General features: G+C 42.9%; 1 protein-coding gene across 1 annotated transcript in view; it reads right to left on the bottom strand.

Moving 5' to 3' along the window:
* THADA (THADA armadillo repeat containing) overlaps positions 1-14961 on the bottom strand; it is a 445161-nt gene that overhangs the window by 134418 nt on the left and 295782 nt on the right. Inside the window, exon 30 of the mRNA XM_036750973.1 lies at positions 2783-2898. Coding sequence (XP_036606868.1) covers positions 2783-2898 — 116 coding nt within the window. The remainder of the gene's footprint in view (positions 1-2782; positions 2899-14961) is intronic.

The raw sequence follows: 14961 nt of genomic DNA, 5'->3' as shown, positions 1-14961 counted from the left end.
GGCAAAACCTGAGATTAAAAAATCTGAAGACAACCTACAAACTGGGAAAGATGCTGCAGGGTAACAGTGCCACTAGAAATCTGTCAGCAACTTTTGTTCCTTGTGATAGGGGAAGCAAGTGAATCCAGCTTTCGTTTCAATTAAAAAAACATGTATTAAGTGCCTACTGTGTGACAGGTACTGTGAAAAATAATAAATACTTGCTGAATTTGAGAGAGAGAGAAAGAGAGAGAGGATTGTCAAATCAGAATGGGGGCTATAAGGAAGACAAAAGGAATTGGAATTAATTCACCAGCCAGAGAGAAGAGGTCACTTAGACTTGAGGCTTGGGTACTTGGGGGGATTCCCAAGTGTCTTCATGGGTTGGGAGCTAAGGACCAGGTTGCTTTGAGGCTCACCCAGAACTTACACCAGATCAGAGGAATAAATGATGAAGAATCTGTGGTTAGATTCAGCTCAGAACCTACATGAATTGTACCCAGTTGAGCTTAGTCTCAGGTTACTATCAGGACCTGCCTAAGGACTTTAAATGTAATGCTATTTTACCAATAAAAAAGTTGGCATTTGGGCTTAGATCCCTGAATGGTGTTACCAGCACCTTCCTCTGGAAATTCTGGTGTCATATGCCATTAAGGAAGGAGAAAGGGAGATTCAAAAACTGTATGTGACCATAATAGATGGATGGGGGCATCCCCCTCCCCTCATGACATACAGAGATGCTAAACTCTAATATCCAACCATATTCTAATTGCTGTTTAATAATGTGTGAAAAATACATTTTTATCATAGATACATGGATATTTGAGGAACAAAAGTATAGGCATATGGTTTCATGATCTAAGAAATGCCAATTTGTTTTCTCGAAATCTGCCTTTAATGAAGACTCGCTGTGTGACCCTGAGCAAACAGCTTGACTTCACTTAATCAGATTTAGGTGATCCAGCAACTGTGTCAAACAATCACCCAGGGGTGGGGAGCATGATTATTTAACAGCAGTCCAGGGCATGGAATTTTACTAAATTGTGCTAGCTAGGCTTGCCCAAAAGGCTAATAATGTTCCTGATTCTTATTTCTGTGATAACATCTGATAATTCAAACTGTTTTGGATGGAGCTGGATTCAGGGAAGGTGAAGGGAACTAGGAGAAGAGACCTAGAAACTCCAGCCGAGGAAGCCTGATGGCCTGGGGCCATTTTTTCAACCATTCTACCAGTATTTTACTCTGAACCTTTCATGACCCTCTCTCTGTCCTTTTCTGGATCCATCTCAGTCCAATTAAATTGTAAGTTCTCCCTCTTCCTGCCCTGGAGCTGTTAAAATATAGAAAAGCACAATCTGCATAATAAAATTCTTTGATTATTCTAGTAATAGTTCTGTGAGCCTGACCATGATCAGCAGGCGATGTGTATGCATGTATATTATGTACGCACGGAGGTAGACCAGGGCTGCAATCAGGCAAGCCACTTCCTCGCTCTGTTCCTCAGTTTCCCCATCTCATAAAACAAAACGTTAGGGATTAGATTACCTTCCAGGGCCGATAATGTGGAGTCTATATTTTGCAACAGTGAGATCCTACGGCATCAAAATAATTTTTTTTCTGCTTATTATTTTGCTTTTAGTTATTTTTACTTCTCTTTTTACAAAGGAAATGTGCTAGGTTCTAGAGTCAATCAACAAGGGGAGAAGGAGAGGAAAAGGGAAGAAAGAAGATAAAAGGAAAAGAGAGGAGGGAAGAGGAGAGGCGGGGAGAGGAGGGGAAAGGAGAGGAGAGGACAGGACAGGAGAGGAGAAGAGAGGCGAGGAGAGGAGAGGCTCAAAGCAAAACTTATTTATTCCTCCTTCTATGGGATGCCCTCCTTTTTCTACACCTAGCCAAAACTAACCAGTATTTCAAAGTCAACTCAAGACACATTTTCTTCTCTAACCCTCCCCTGACAGTTTTGGTCTTTGGTGACTTCTCCCCTTTTCAATTCTAGCCCCAGGTTACATAAGAATTAGCACTTACATTTGCATTGCTATGTGGTTGTTTTATATATCATCTTATCTCCCTAACTAGACCATAAGTCCCCCAAGATGAGGAACCACAGAGGATCCGAGCATCTTAGAGTATAAAAGATCTTCTAAGTCCAATCCCCTCATTTTACACACGAGGAAAGTACTGAGGACAAGAGAGGTTTTCTCTTCTTTTTATCCCTTTCTGGTCCCCCATTTCCTCCTCCCACCAGGTATTTCATATTTATCTTGCACATACCCATATTTGCACATGCCCTTTTCCATTCTCCTATCCAATGAAGTATAAACTCCTCGAGGGCTGGGACTGTTTCACTTCTGTCTCTGTATTCTCAGTTCCCAGAGCAGTACCAGTCAAATAGTAGGGGCTTAATAAATTCTTGTTGATTGACTGATATTACCTAACACAGGGCTGGGCACATGGGTACCACTGTAATATATGTTTTCTGACTGAATGATGGATAGAAATCCATATTACAAACCTCTCTGATCATCCAAAAGTTCAAGGTAATGGCTTTTATTATTACAACTCCAAGTTTTAAAAGGAGGAGAAGTGGTAAAGGAACAAGCATTTATTAAGCACCTACTACGTGCCAGGTACCATGCTAAGTGCTTTACAAATATTATCTCATTTAATAAGAAGATAAACACTCAACTTGTATTTGTAAAACTTCCACCAATGGTTTTAAGATTTCTCCCAACTGTAACACTGGAATCCTCCAATGTATATCTAATTCTGATAACTCCTTGGGCAGGCAGGGGTTTTCACATACCTTTTGGCCAGCCAGAGCTTGGCTTTCATACAAACAGTGATGTCAGTCAACTCCTGCTGAAAGTCTGAATTCGCTCTGTGTTTGGAGTCTGAGTAGGACTGTAACAAATGAAAAACCTAAACCAAAGGAATAGAGAAAGAAAAAACATGATAGCCTGCTGTGAAAATATGTTTTTCTAAATGCTCAGTTCCTCACTTTCACCTTTCCTCAAAATAACTCCTCTCAAAGAAAACAGCCACCTGCAGAATGCCCCTTTAGTCTCCTTGCTGAGAAGAAGCTTGTTGGTTTTGGAGAATGCAGTAGCCATAAGAAACTTTCATCCTTAATTGGTTTCTGTCCCCTGGGTGCCTTTCCTGATTCCAAAAAAGGCAATTACTTCATCACTGTGATGATCATTTGCTATCACATTCTATTAGGTAGAAACAACCTACACATTGATTTCAATAAAAAATTTAAACATCTTTCTTGATGTCAACAGTCTCTTATAAAAGTAAAATGTGCCTTTTAAAAGCCAAAGTCTCAATACTTTAGGAAAATAAATCATCCCATTAGTCTAAACAAGGCTGGCGGGTCTAGGTTCTTCGGACCAGACTTGGTTAGAAGAACAGCTTTGCTCAGTTTCAAGCCAATGAGTAACAAACCCTGTTTCTCCTGACCTTAGGCCATGACCTTCCCAAATCATTTAACTTTTCTCTCCCTAACTTTCATCCACAAGACAGAGACAAGGATAATGAATCAGAGGCCATGTCTGCTACAGAATTATAGGGGCAGGTCCCCTTGGATAAATTAGGAATAGACCTAATCTGATTTGTGCTACTTTCTTATTTCTTCCTATGTCACAAGCATCAAAAACAAATATTTAGTAATATCTGTGAACAGGATTCTGTATACATACAATGCCAAAATTAAGGTGAGAAATTCCCTGTGCTGATAAGTACACATATAACCAGCAGATGGGCTATATGGGACTACTTGTGTGTGGCAGTGCTCTCCTCTTTTCCTCCAGCTTCCAAGAAGTGCCCCATCTCCTCCTCATCGCCCCATTCTGTCTCCAGGGAGCTTGTGCCTCGTGAGCATTCTCACCCTCATGCTCATCCTTAATCTCCTCCTTCCCACTAGCTTCTTCTGTGCTGCCTACAAAGATGTCTAAGTCTTGCCCATGCTTAAAACAAACCTTCCCTTGATTCTGCTATCTCCTCAGTCCTCTCTCTGCTCCCATTCACTGCTGAGATCCTAGAAAGAGCAATGTTCTCCTGAAGCTCCTACTTCCCCGCCACCCATTCACTCACTTCCTAACTCGTTTTAATCAGGCTTCTCTTCCCACCACTTGACAGAAGTTTGAGAACTCAGAAGTTGTCATCATTCACTTCACTGCTAGATCCAGGTGCATTTCCTCAGGCACAAACCTCTTTAACTCACTGAACCATAGCCTCTTCTTATATCTCTCTCCTACTTCTGTTCCTGGGGTGCTATTTTCTTCTGGTCTTCCTATAGCCAGTGTGCCACCTGCCATTTTCTTCTCAATCCCCAGAAGTGTGAGGGCCTGCCCCTTGAGGGTCTGGCTTGGGCCTTCTCTTCTCACTTTCCACTTTCTCCCCAGCCCTAATTTCTCTCCTTAACTTATCTTACCTGGCCATGTGCCTGCTGGAGATTTGCATCTAAATGTCCCACGGGCACTACAAACTCAAGATGTCCCAAACGGAACTTTGCCCTTCTCCTATTTCCCTACTCCTGTTCAGGACACCTTCTACCATTCTCCTAGTTACCTAGGTTTAAAGACTTGTAGCTAACACTGACTCTCCCCTCTCATTCCCCAGCTTTCATCAGTTGCTAAGTTTTGCTGATTCTTCTTCAATAACACAGAACATCATTTGCATTCATCCCCTTCTCTCTCCCATTCATATGGCTAGAAACCTAGTTCAGGCCTTTATCTCTTCTCTCCTAATTGGTCTTTCTAATTCCAGTTTCTCTTTTCTACAAATCATCTTCTACACAGAGGCCAAAATAATTCTCCTATGGTACAGGTCTAGTCATGTCACTTCCTTGTTCAAAAAATTTTAGTGGCTTCCTGCTGACTCAAGGATAAAACACAAATTTCTCAACCTGGTACTTAAGATGCTCTGTAATTTATTAGGCTCCAACTGTCCATGTTCCAGTAAACCTGGAACTTGGAGCTATTCCCCAAACTCAGTATTACAACTCTCAACCCCCATGACTTCATATCAGCCATATCCTAAGCAAATGGGGCAGTATGGCATGGTGGATGCCAGTGACAAAGGACCTAGTCCAGGCATCACCTCTGACACCTACAGGCTGTGTAACCCTGGACAAGTCTCTTACACTTGAAGTTTCCTGGGTATCTCTCCAAGACTGTAAGACCTGAATTGGTAGAGGGCATTTCCTCACCTGGGAGTTCCTCATACCAAAGAAACCACAGGTCCCATCCTTATCTATCCTCTAGGCAAGGAATTTACCCCCTTGACATGTCAGCCAGTCAGTCATTCAATAAACATTTATTAAGATTCCTTATCTTCCTCAGAGGTGGTTCAGATGCCACCTTCTCCATGAAGCCCTCCCTGAGCCCCACAGTTGCTAGTACTTCCTCCCACTTCAAATAGTCCTTTATTTATCTACTTACTTGTGCACATGTTGATCTGGTATGTATGTCCTGAGCCCTTTCTGTGCCTCCTTACCCTATGATGCAGGGACTATCTTAGGGTCTTGCACAGAGCAGGCTCTTAATAAATGTTTATAGACTGACTGTCTGGGATCAATGTATTTTTGCCTCTTTATCCCCAGCCCTGAGCATATTACTTGGCATACAGAAAATAACACATATTAGGCCCAATTAGCAGTAGAAAGAACACTGGGATGGCAATTGGGGAAAACTGAGTGCTAGTTTTACCACTGACAACATTTGGGTGGGGGTGGGGGAAGAGGCATGGGTTAAGTCTCTTAACCTCGCTAAGCCTCAGTTTTTTCTGTATTGTAACAGGGTTCTGATTTCTAAGGTCCCTTAACAGTTTTTTTAAAGTAAGTTTTATCCATGCCTTTAATCATTTCTAGAAATACCACCCCCTCCTTCCCCCTCAAAATTGCACCCTTCTTTTAAACAAAAAAAGAATTAAGCAAAAAGCGCCTTATCCAGCAACTGAATCTGACAATGCACCCAATCCTCTAGACCAGGAGTCCCCCCTCTCTCTGCCAAGAGGAGGGAGGAGTCTCTGTGACCTATTCTCCAGGACCCTCATTGGCTTTTCACTTACTCACAATTTGGCTTCCTTTTAGTGACTTAACTTTTTAGATCGCCTCTATCAGTTTATATAGATCTTTCGACATTCCACAGAATCCCTCATGGTCATATTTTTTTGCTCCATGAGCGTTCTTTTGTATTTGTACAGAACCATTTATTTAGCCATTCCTCAACTGATAGGCACCCCTCTGCTTCTAATTCTTTATTTTTTTTTAGACCTCCAAAAGTGCTGCCATGGTAATTCTGCTGTATATATTGGGCCTTTGTTTCTGTCTTTGGCCTCTTTAAGGTATGTGCACAGAAATGGGACTGCTGAGTCAATCATTATGGCGAGTTTAGTCAGGTTCTATCCCTACTCCCACCCCCCCGACCAGTATTCCAAACAAAAATCCAGAAAGGCTGGAACAACTCACAGTTCAATCACCAGCATACTTGTGTTCCTATCTTCCCTCAAACACTGACAGTCCAAGGATTTTGTCACTGCCAATTTGCAGGGGCTGAGATCAAATTCCAAGTTGTCTTCTCCAAAGCTTAGCAAAGTGTATGCTCAACAAGTGTTTATAGAATTTAATTGAACTGAATTCATCAGTTATCTGTTGGGGAATAGTTCTCGGTCTTACGTATGTATATCAATTCCTTAGATATCTCACAGTTTTAATGTTTTAGAATTCTATATATCATTCCCTTCTTTATGAAAACCATGATTCATCACCCATGCTAAAATGTGTGTAGGTGGGTTGGGAAGACCTGGAGATCACAGATAAACAAGACATCTCCCAGAGGAAAAGAATCCATTGTCTCAGCCTCATTGTTCCCTAGAACTAGGACTGCTGATAATCTTACTTGGCAAACACCAGTTACTACTCTAGCTTCCCTTTTTCAGTGAGGAGTTAATGGACAGAGCAGTGGGGGTGTGGAATTGTATCCATAAATGAATGCAACATGAAAAAAGGCATCAGGAAAATTTATTTTCAAAACCATTAAAAAGGGGTCACTGAGATGAAAATTTTAAAACAACAATAATAAAATAGTAATGGCCAAAAGGTGGGAGCAGGAGGGGGAAAGACAAGAAGCAGGGAGTCTTCGTGAACAGTGCCCTTGGTAGTAATTGGCTCTGAAGGAGTGGCGTTGGTTACAATGGAGGTAGCTCTTCTAGAGGGCAGAATCTATTTGGGATCACTGATAAACATTTGAGTAGCTAGCTTACTGTTTATAGAAGTAAGATAAACGACGATTCATTTATATAAGTTACAACTAATTTTTGTTTCCTAAACAGAAGTAATTGTGTGGGAGAACTAACCCCAGGCTCTGACATGGAGAATGAACATGATTTCTCTAATAATGGCCCTGTTATTTCAAAGACAACATCGAGTGTCACCACCTCATCATAATTCCTGCAGGGACCCAAACCCCTCATCTTCCAGTCTGGAGAAATGTGTCTGGCTGAGATGTCTGTTACTATGTTTGGTGGTTGCTAGAGTGAGAAGCCTTCCTTTGCCCAAATCCTCACTATTCTGAGGGAGCTGGCAAAGTAATCAGGCTTCAGTGGACTTCTAAGCAGCTGCGGAAAACCAGCCATCAAGGGCCCTTCATGGTATCACAAGATGACTATTAATCAGCAGACACCAGCACGTTACATGACTTTGGAATCTCCTAGTGAAGAAAGCTATAAAATCTCCAAATGTCACATATTTAGAAGAAACATTACCAAACTCATGGATGTTTAAACTTAGTCCTATATTTGCTCACCTAAGTTGGCAAAAACAAGCTTGTTTTTGTAATGCTTCATTGATCCCTAGTGGCTTATGAAAGTCGGTCTACCGGTCCATCAATTCTGTCACCTTGGACACAAACTCCTGCAGTAATTGTAATCCTGGGTCACTTGTTAGGTTAGTGGAATGATCCATTTACATTTGACCAAAGGAAAACATGAGTACATTTAGGAAAAACTCAGGGAAACAAAAAAAATAGGAGGTGGGAAGAGAAGGAGATAGACACAATGGTACCTAGAGGGAGAAGTAGGGAGGCGAAGAAAAAAATAGAGGGGCAAGAAAAAAGACTGATCAAGTAATCAACAGTAAGCATTTATTAAGTGCCTACCAGGTGCCAGGCACTGTGCTAGGTGCTGGGGATACAAAGACAAAAGTCAAATTATAAGTGATGAAGAAGGGAAAGAAAGGAGGAAGAGGAAGGAGGGGAAAAGAAAGATACAGAAGAATAGAGGGAGCAAGATGAAGGAGAGAAGAGAAAAGTAGGCAATCCCTGATTTTAAAAGCATAAAAATATTTTTTAAAGTATAATCATTAATTGATAAGTTCTTTGTGAGTACTTTTGTATTAAAAATGAAAACAATAACATATAAGAACATTCCCAAACACCATTCCTGATGTAAGTTTTAATTACTCTAAGAAAAATTAGCTCACTGTTTCTGGAGCACGAGGAATCTATCACCGAGGTTATTATTGTTCGTTGGCCTAATACCTGGTTACCAGTAACTACTTTTCGAATGATTAATCATTTATATTTCATATATACTCCAGAAAGGTAAGGTCCGTGCTTATGTAGCTCTCTCCATGCAGCGTGTGACATAGAAATATGTGCTTACTAAAGCATTTATCAATCCCTCTATCAATGAACATCTACAACTAGGAACCTAGTAAGCATAAGGCTCTGTGGTCCATGTGGCAGTTAGGTGGCACAGTGGACGCCCCTTCACGACTTCAATCCTGCCACAGACCCTTAGTGACCCTGGGCAAGTCACTTAACCCTGTTTGCCTCAGTTTTCTCATCTGTAAAATGAGCTGGAGAAGAAAATGGCCAACCACTCTGCTGTTTTTGCCAAGAAAACCCCAAGTGGGGTCACAAAGAGTCAAATCCAGCCCCCTTATTTTACAGATGAAGAAACTGAGACCTAGACTGGACCTAGACTTTCTAGCTAAGAGCCAGAAAGCTGACCTAGGTCCTCTGACTACAAAGTCAATGCATTTCTGTTCTATCATATTGATAGAGGAAAAACTACCCACGCACAGCAGTAAATGGTATGAAAGCAACTACTTTGATAAGGCCAACTGTACCAAATGAGTGGTATAGAATTAAGTATTAAAGACATCCAAAGAACGGGAAGCTCACCGTACGCTTCCTAGAAGAGGTGAGACTTAAGGGAAGAGATTCTGAGGTGGGAGGAGAGGCAGGCAGGGGAACGTTCAAGGGGAGAGAGCTAAAAGACGACCCTCCTTCTCTGGGATTCCCTCCTTTTTCTCCACCTAGCCAAAACTAACCAGTATTTCAAAGTCAACTCCAGACCCATTTGTAACTAGGTTAAGTGCTGGGGCAGAGACCCAGGTACTTAATGAAAGTCACTATGCCCCCCACTGCCTTATGCATCTGATAGTCGACTCTAGGGATTCTTCTGCCTTTCTGGTGTCATGGGCCCCTTGGGTGACAGTCTGGTGAAGCCTATGGACCCCTTCTCAGAATGACGTTTTTAGGATTCCAAAACAGTGATCAGACTCTTTTAAAAACAAGGTAACAGACCCTAGGTTAAGAATCTCAATCTAGTCCAACTCCTTTGGCAGAAGAGAAAAGAGATTCACAGGAAGCTCTGATAGGAACTCAGCTTTCATGGTTCCCAGGCCAATGTACCTTACATTATACAGCGCTGCTTCTTGGCTAGGCAAGGCGAGCTGGGGGTGGCTCAGATGAGAGGAGAGCAAGAATCAATCGACAAACTATTTGTTAGGCACTTTCATAGACTGCAGATGCCCAGATCGAGGTGAAAGAGTTCCTCCTCTCAAGAAGCTTACAGTCCATTGGGAGAGGCAGCATACGCATGTCGGTATATGCCAAACATGGATAATTTTGGGTAGAAGGCAGCAGCTCTTGTGGAGATCCAAAAAGGCTCCATGCAAAAGCATGAAGCTCATGCTGTATATTGAAGGGGACAAGGGATTCTAATAAGGGAAGGAGAGAAGGAAGACGTTCATGGTGAGAGGGTACAAGGTGAGATGGAGGAGTAATCTGAGGACCAATGGGAAGGGCAGTTTGGCTGAATCACAGAATACACTAAAGTGCTGCCCCTAAGAGGGGCAGTAATATGAAATAAGGCTGGGAAGGGAGATTGGGGCCAGCTTGGGAAGGGCTTTAAATGACAAACAGCAGTTTATATTTGACCCAGGAGGAAACAGGGAACCTCGTGTTTATTGAATGAGGGAATAATGCATTTAGACTTGTGCTTTAGGAAAATCAGTGTCAGCTGTAAGGAGGGTGGGTTGGAGTCGGAGAGACTTGAGGCAGGGCAGAGCAATTAGGAGGTTACGGGTGATAGTCCAAGAGAAGTGATGAGGGCCTAAACCAGGGAAGAGGAGGGAAAGGAGAGGGAGAAGAAGACAGAAAGAAGAAACGACTTTCAGCCAGAAAAATCCTTTCACAGTCATCAACGTTAGATACGTTTGTGATTGGGTAACGTCTTTTCTATGTGACTAAATTGGGCTAAAAACAAAAAGGGAGGGTCACAGTGCTGGACAGAGGGGAAAAGATGAAAAAGAACCAAGAGGCCACATTCCTGACTTTAGAGGGCTTATGATGACTGAAGGAAGTGTATATGTGAAAAACACTGAGCTGCAAAGCCAAGTCTTGCTCCACTACATCTCCTACATTTGTCACCACCTCCTTTCCTCTCATGTGGCCACCACTCTCACTCAAGATCTCACACCTGGACTACTGCAGGAACTCTCCAGTTTCACATTTCCCACCTGCCTACTCACATCTCTACTTGGATAGCCCATAGGTATCTCCAGCTCAGCATGTCTAAAATGGAGTTCATCATCTTTCTCCCTGAAAGTCCTGTTCTCCTAATTTTTCCATTTCCGCTGAGGTCACCGCCATTCTTCCCATTACCTAGGAGCACAACCTAGGAGTCATCCTCAACTTTTCACTCTTTGCTCCCTCCCTGTACATCAACATTGCTCTGCCCCTCCCATACCAAATCAGTTCCCAAGACATGTTCATCCCACCTCCTTAACACCCCTTGTATCTGTCTCCTTCTATTTATACCATGATCACCCTGAGCCAGTCTTTCATCACTTCTTACCTGAATATTGCAATAACATCTAAAATGATGCCAGTGTCCAGTCTCTCTCCCCTCCAATTCAAACTCCATATGTTGTTGTTCAGTCATGTCAACTTCTCATGACTTCATTTGGGGCTTTCTTGGCAAAGATACTGGAGTGTTTTTGCCATTTCCTTCTCCAGCTCATTTTACGGATGAGGAAACTGAGGCAAACAGGTTTAGGTGACTTGCCCAGGGTCACACAGCTAGTAAGCATTTGAGACCAAATTTGAACTCAGGAAGATGAGTCTTCCTGACTCCAGGCTCAGCAATCTATTGACTGTGCCACCTAGCTGCCCCTGGCACATAGCAGTTACCTAATAATTGCTTAGTGAATTAAACTAGATGTCATTTTTTAAGAGGTAACAAAACTGAAGCCCAGAGATGCTATATCATTTGCCCAAGGTCACCCCTTCCCTTGGAATCTACCTTCTATTCAGCTGACAAAATGATTTTTCTAGAGAGTAGAACTGACCAGGTCACCCTTCCCAACCCAGCCCTCCCTGCCCCCCCTAAAAAGTCCAAACCATGTAAGGCTCTCCATTCTCCCCAGGATCCTGTTTCCCCCGGAAAGCTCTTCCTACCTTGTCCCCTTCCTCCTTTGGGTCCTCTGACACTTTCCTTCTCTCAACATCCCATATGTTCCAGCTACACTGGCTTACGGTTTCTTGAACATAGCACACTATGTGCTGCTCTCCAGGTGTCTCTGCACTGGCTGCCCCAAGCCTGGAAGACCCTGCCTCTCAGCTTCCTTCAAGCCGGCTCAAATCTCACCTTCTTAAGGTCTTTCCTAGTCCTGCCCCTGGCCAGAGCCTTCCTCTTTGATGTTCCCTTCCACATTCTGTACTTCCTCTCTTGATTGTGCTCAAGCATCATTTACATGTTGGCCTCTCCCCACCCCAGTTGGAATGCACACTCCTTGAAGGCAGGGGCTGTTTCTGCTTCTCATGTTTTGACTCTCCAGTGCTTGGTGTAGAACCTGGCGCCCAGTAAGCGCTGACTTAACTGACCCGGTATGGGGGAAGAATAAAAAGAGCTAGTACTCAGGCAGGACTTTAAGGTTTACAAAGCACTTTACAAATCTCAGCTTATTTTATCCTCGCTGCAACTCTGGTAGGCAGATGCTATATTATTATCTCTATTTTACAGATGAAGAAACAGAGGCAGACTGAGGTTAAATGACTTGCCCAGGTTCACACAGTAAGCATCCAAGTCAAGATTTGAACTCAGGTCCAAGCTCAGAGAAGGATGAAGCAGTGAACCAAATGTTCACTTGTTAATAGTTTTGACTATTTGTTCATTGATCTTTCTGTTCCTGAAGTAAGTGCAATTCTTTTAAGTTTTCTAAAATTTTTTACTGGTAGGAATAGTGAGAGTAGAGAAAGGGGTGGAAGGGTAGGGCGAGGAAGGGGAGAGAAAAGAGCATTTCTAAGCAGCAGCAAATGAGAGAGAAGGGGAGAGTTCCTGTATTGCCTTGCCTATCATGAATGTTCCAGGGTGGGTAAGAGTATATAAAAGACATCTATAATAAACAAATAAATAAGCATTTATTAAGTACCTACTATGTATCAAATACCATGTTAGGTCCTGGGAACACAGAGTGGTGAGGTGTACTATCTATAGTGGACAATTCAATTAGCCTCCCTGGGCCTGTTTCCTTATGGCTAAAATAATAGGCTTGGCCTAGGCCATCTCTAAGGGACCTTCCACCTCTAAATCCTGTGAAGCTATGGAAGGCCAAATTCTGAGCCAGGTTTTGAAGCAGCTGGGGAAAAAAGAGCAGTGAAGAGGAAGAGTAGAAAGAGTATGTGTATGTGGGGGTCTTTCCCACTTATGGCCTCTTCCTCAGCCCTAAAACATGAGAGGATGAGCCTCTGGAAAATCAAACAAAACACCAACCTGAGGAGCTTCAGAAAAGCAGGAAGAAATAGACACAGTTATCCCCAGTTGCAGTTTGAATGGCAGCTCAAGGGTGGCTCCAGGTATCCCTAGAGACACCCAGGGGTCTCTGGCATCAACTTTATAAAGCATATTTAATACTGCCTGGATAAATGCACCAGGGCTAAGAAGAGAGTCACGAGGCGGCAATCCCTGAAAAAGCCCACACTGCCCAACTAAAATATGCCTGGTTTATACTGTTGGACTAAAATAGAGGCTTGTATTGGACAAGATCAAGATGATCTATGGCTGTTTGGGAATGCAAGGCTGAAATGGGTTTTCCTCTTCACCGACCGTGGCTTCCAGGCAATTTTATCCTCTATAAAATCAACAGCAGCATCAGAGTTCCAGAGCTCCGGCAGCATCCAGCAATAATAAGGTATGAGCTAAGCAGGCCAAGCAAGAGAGCACCTCCAAGAAGAAAACAGGTTTTCATTTGGAAGATTAGATACAAATGGGGAAGAGCAGGAGGGAAAGCCTCTTCTGGGGGGCTAATGCTTCTTATATACATTAATAATGCTAAGCTTTATAGACAGGTAAACCGTCTGTGCCCTCCTCCTCCTATCTGTACCTGCCTGCTTCAGAGGCTGGGTTTTCTTAGAAACAAATTCGATTTAATTCTTTAATGGCAGCAGATTGTGGGTGAACCATTCAACCCTATCATATTCTGCTAACTAAAAATTTCTGCATCTGCCATTTTGCAAAAGAACATTTTACCCCCTTCCCCTGTTGCTTCAAACCCTTTCTCCCCACTGGCCACCCCCTCTCCCCCAGGGCTTAGGCAGTGCCACCTTTTTCCAAGCTCAGTGTTTACATAGGGTTTTATTTCGGCTGGTAAAACATCTGTATTTTTTCAGCGAGTTAAATAAATGATCTATGCCGGGAATGTACAGTATAGAGTGATGTCAGGTTCCTTTTTTTTCAAGTCACTGGGCTGAACAGGCCAAACATTGTTTCAGCCTGCAGTTGGGAATGTGAATATTTATACTGTCGACTCAATTCATACAAACAGAGCTAAAGGCAGGCAGGCAGAAGCTATTTTATGGCTCTGGGTCAGACTGGGAGGGGAGGAGGGGAATCTAGACTTGCTAATTGACAGAAATATGCCTAATCATATAACTTCTGGGAAACGGATGTCGCAAAGATTATTCCAAAGGCTAATTGTGTTTGTGTGTATGTGTGGGAGTGAGAAAGAGGGAGAAGAGGTCTCTGAACTCCTGCTGCACTTATAATCAGCACCACACAGTTTGGTTTTTAATTATATTCCAGGTCATAGTTAGTCTTTTCTCCCCAATGGAACTGTAAGCTCCCTGAAGACAAGAACTATGTTTGTTTTTTTCCTTCTCCTGCATCAGCGATGAAAATCCAAGTAGTTCGTAGATGCAGAGCTGGAAGGGAGCCATCTAGTCTGTCTCCCCATTTAACAGCTGAGGGAACTGAGGCCCAGAGAAGATAAGCAGCTTGTACAAGGTCACAAAAGGTAGTGTCAGAGCTAGGATTCAAAACCAAGACGGTTCATAAAATTTGCTGAATGATTGGCTACACAATGGAACAAAAATAGGGCCACCTTCTTCACTGATTAACCCCAATGTCGCTGCCCTACCCCTACCTGGACCGGAGTGGGCAGAAGGCATTTACACGACACGCCCACAGCTTGGAAAAAGTTTCTAGGTTCTTATTGCCTAGCAGAGAAAATAGGAATACGTCACCTACATGGACCAGTCCAACCCAGGCCAGTGTGCAGACCAGGAAGCATTGCAAGTGGTTTCTCACCAAGCCCTGACCCACTTAAAGGATGAGAACAAGCCCCCTACACTTGTTTTAGGCAAGGTCCAATCAAGTCGCACCTGGCTTGAGATTTGCTGCTCCTAAGAATTGGCT

Source organism: Trichosurus vulpecula, chromosome 3 (genome assembly GCF_011100635.1).
Source record: "Trichosurus vulpecula isolate mTriVul1 chromosome 3, mTriVul1.pri, whole genome shotgun sequence".
Taxonomy (NCBI): domain Eukaryota; kingdom Metazoa; phylum Chordata; class Mammalia; order Diprotodontia; family Phalangeridae; genus Trichosurus; species Trichosurus vulpecula.
Note: the sequence above shows the minus strand (reverse complement) of the source record. Positions and strands in the feature narration are given on the sequence as shown.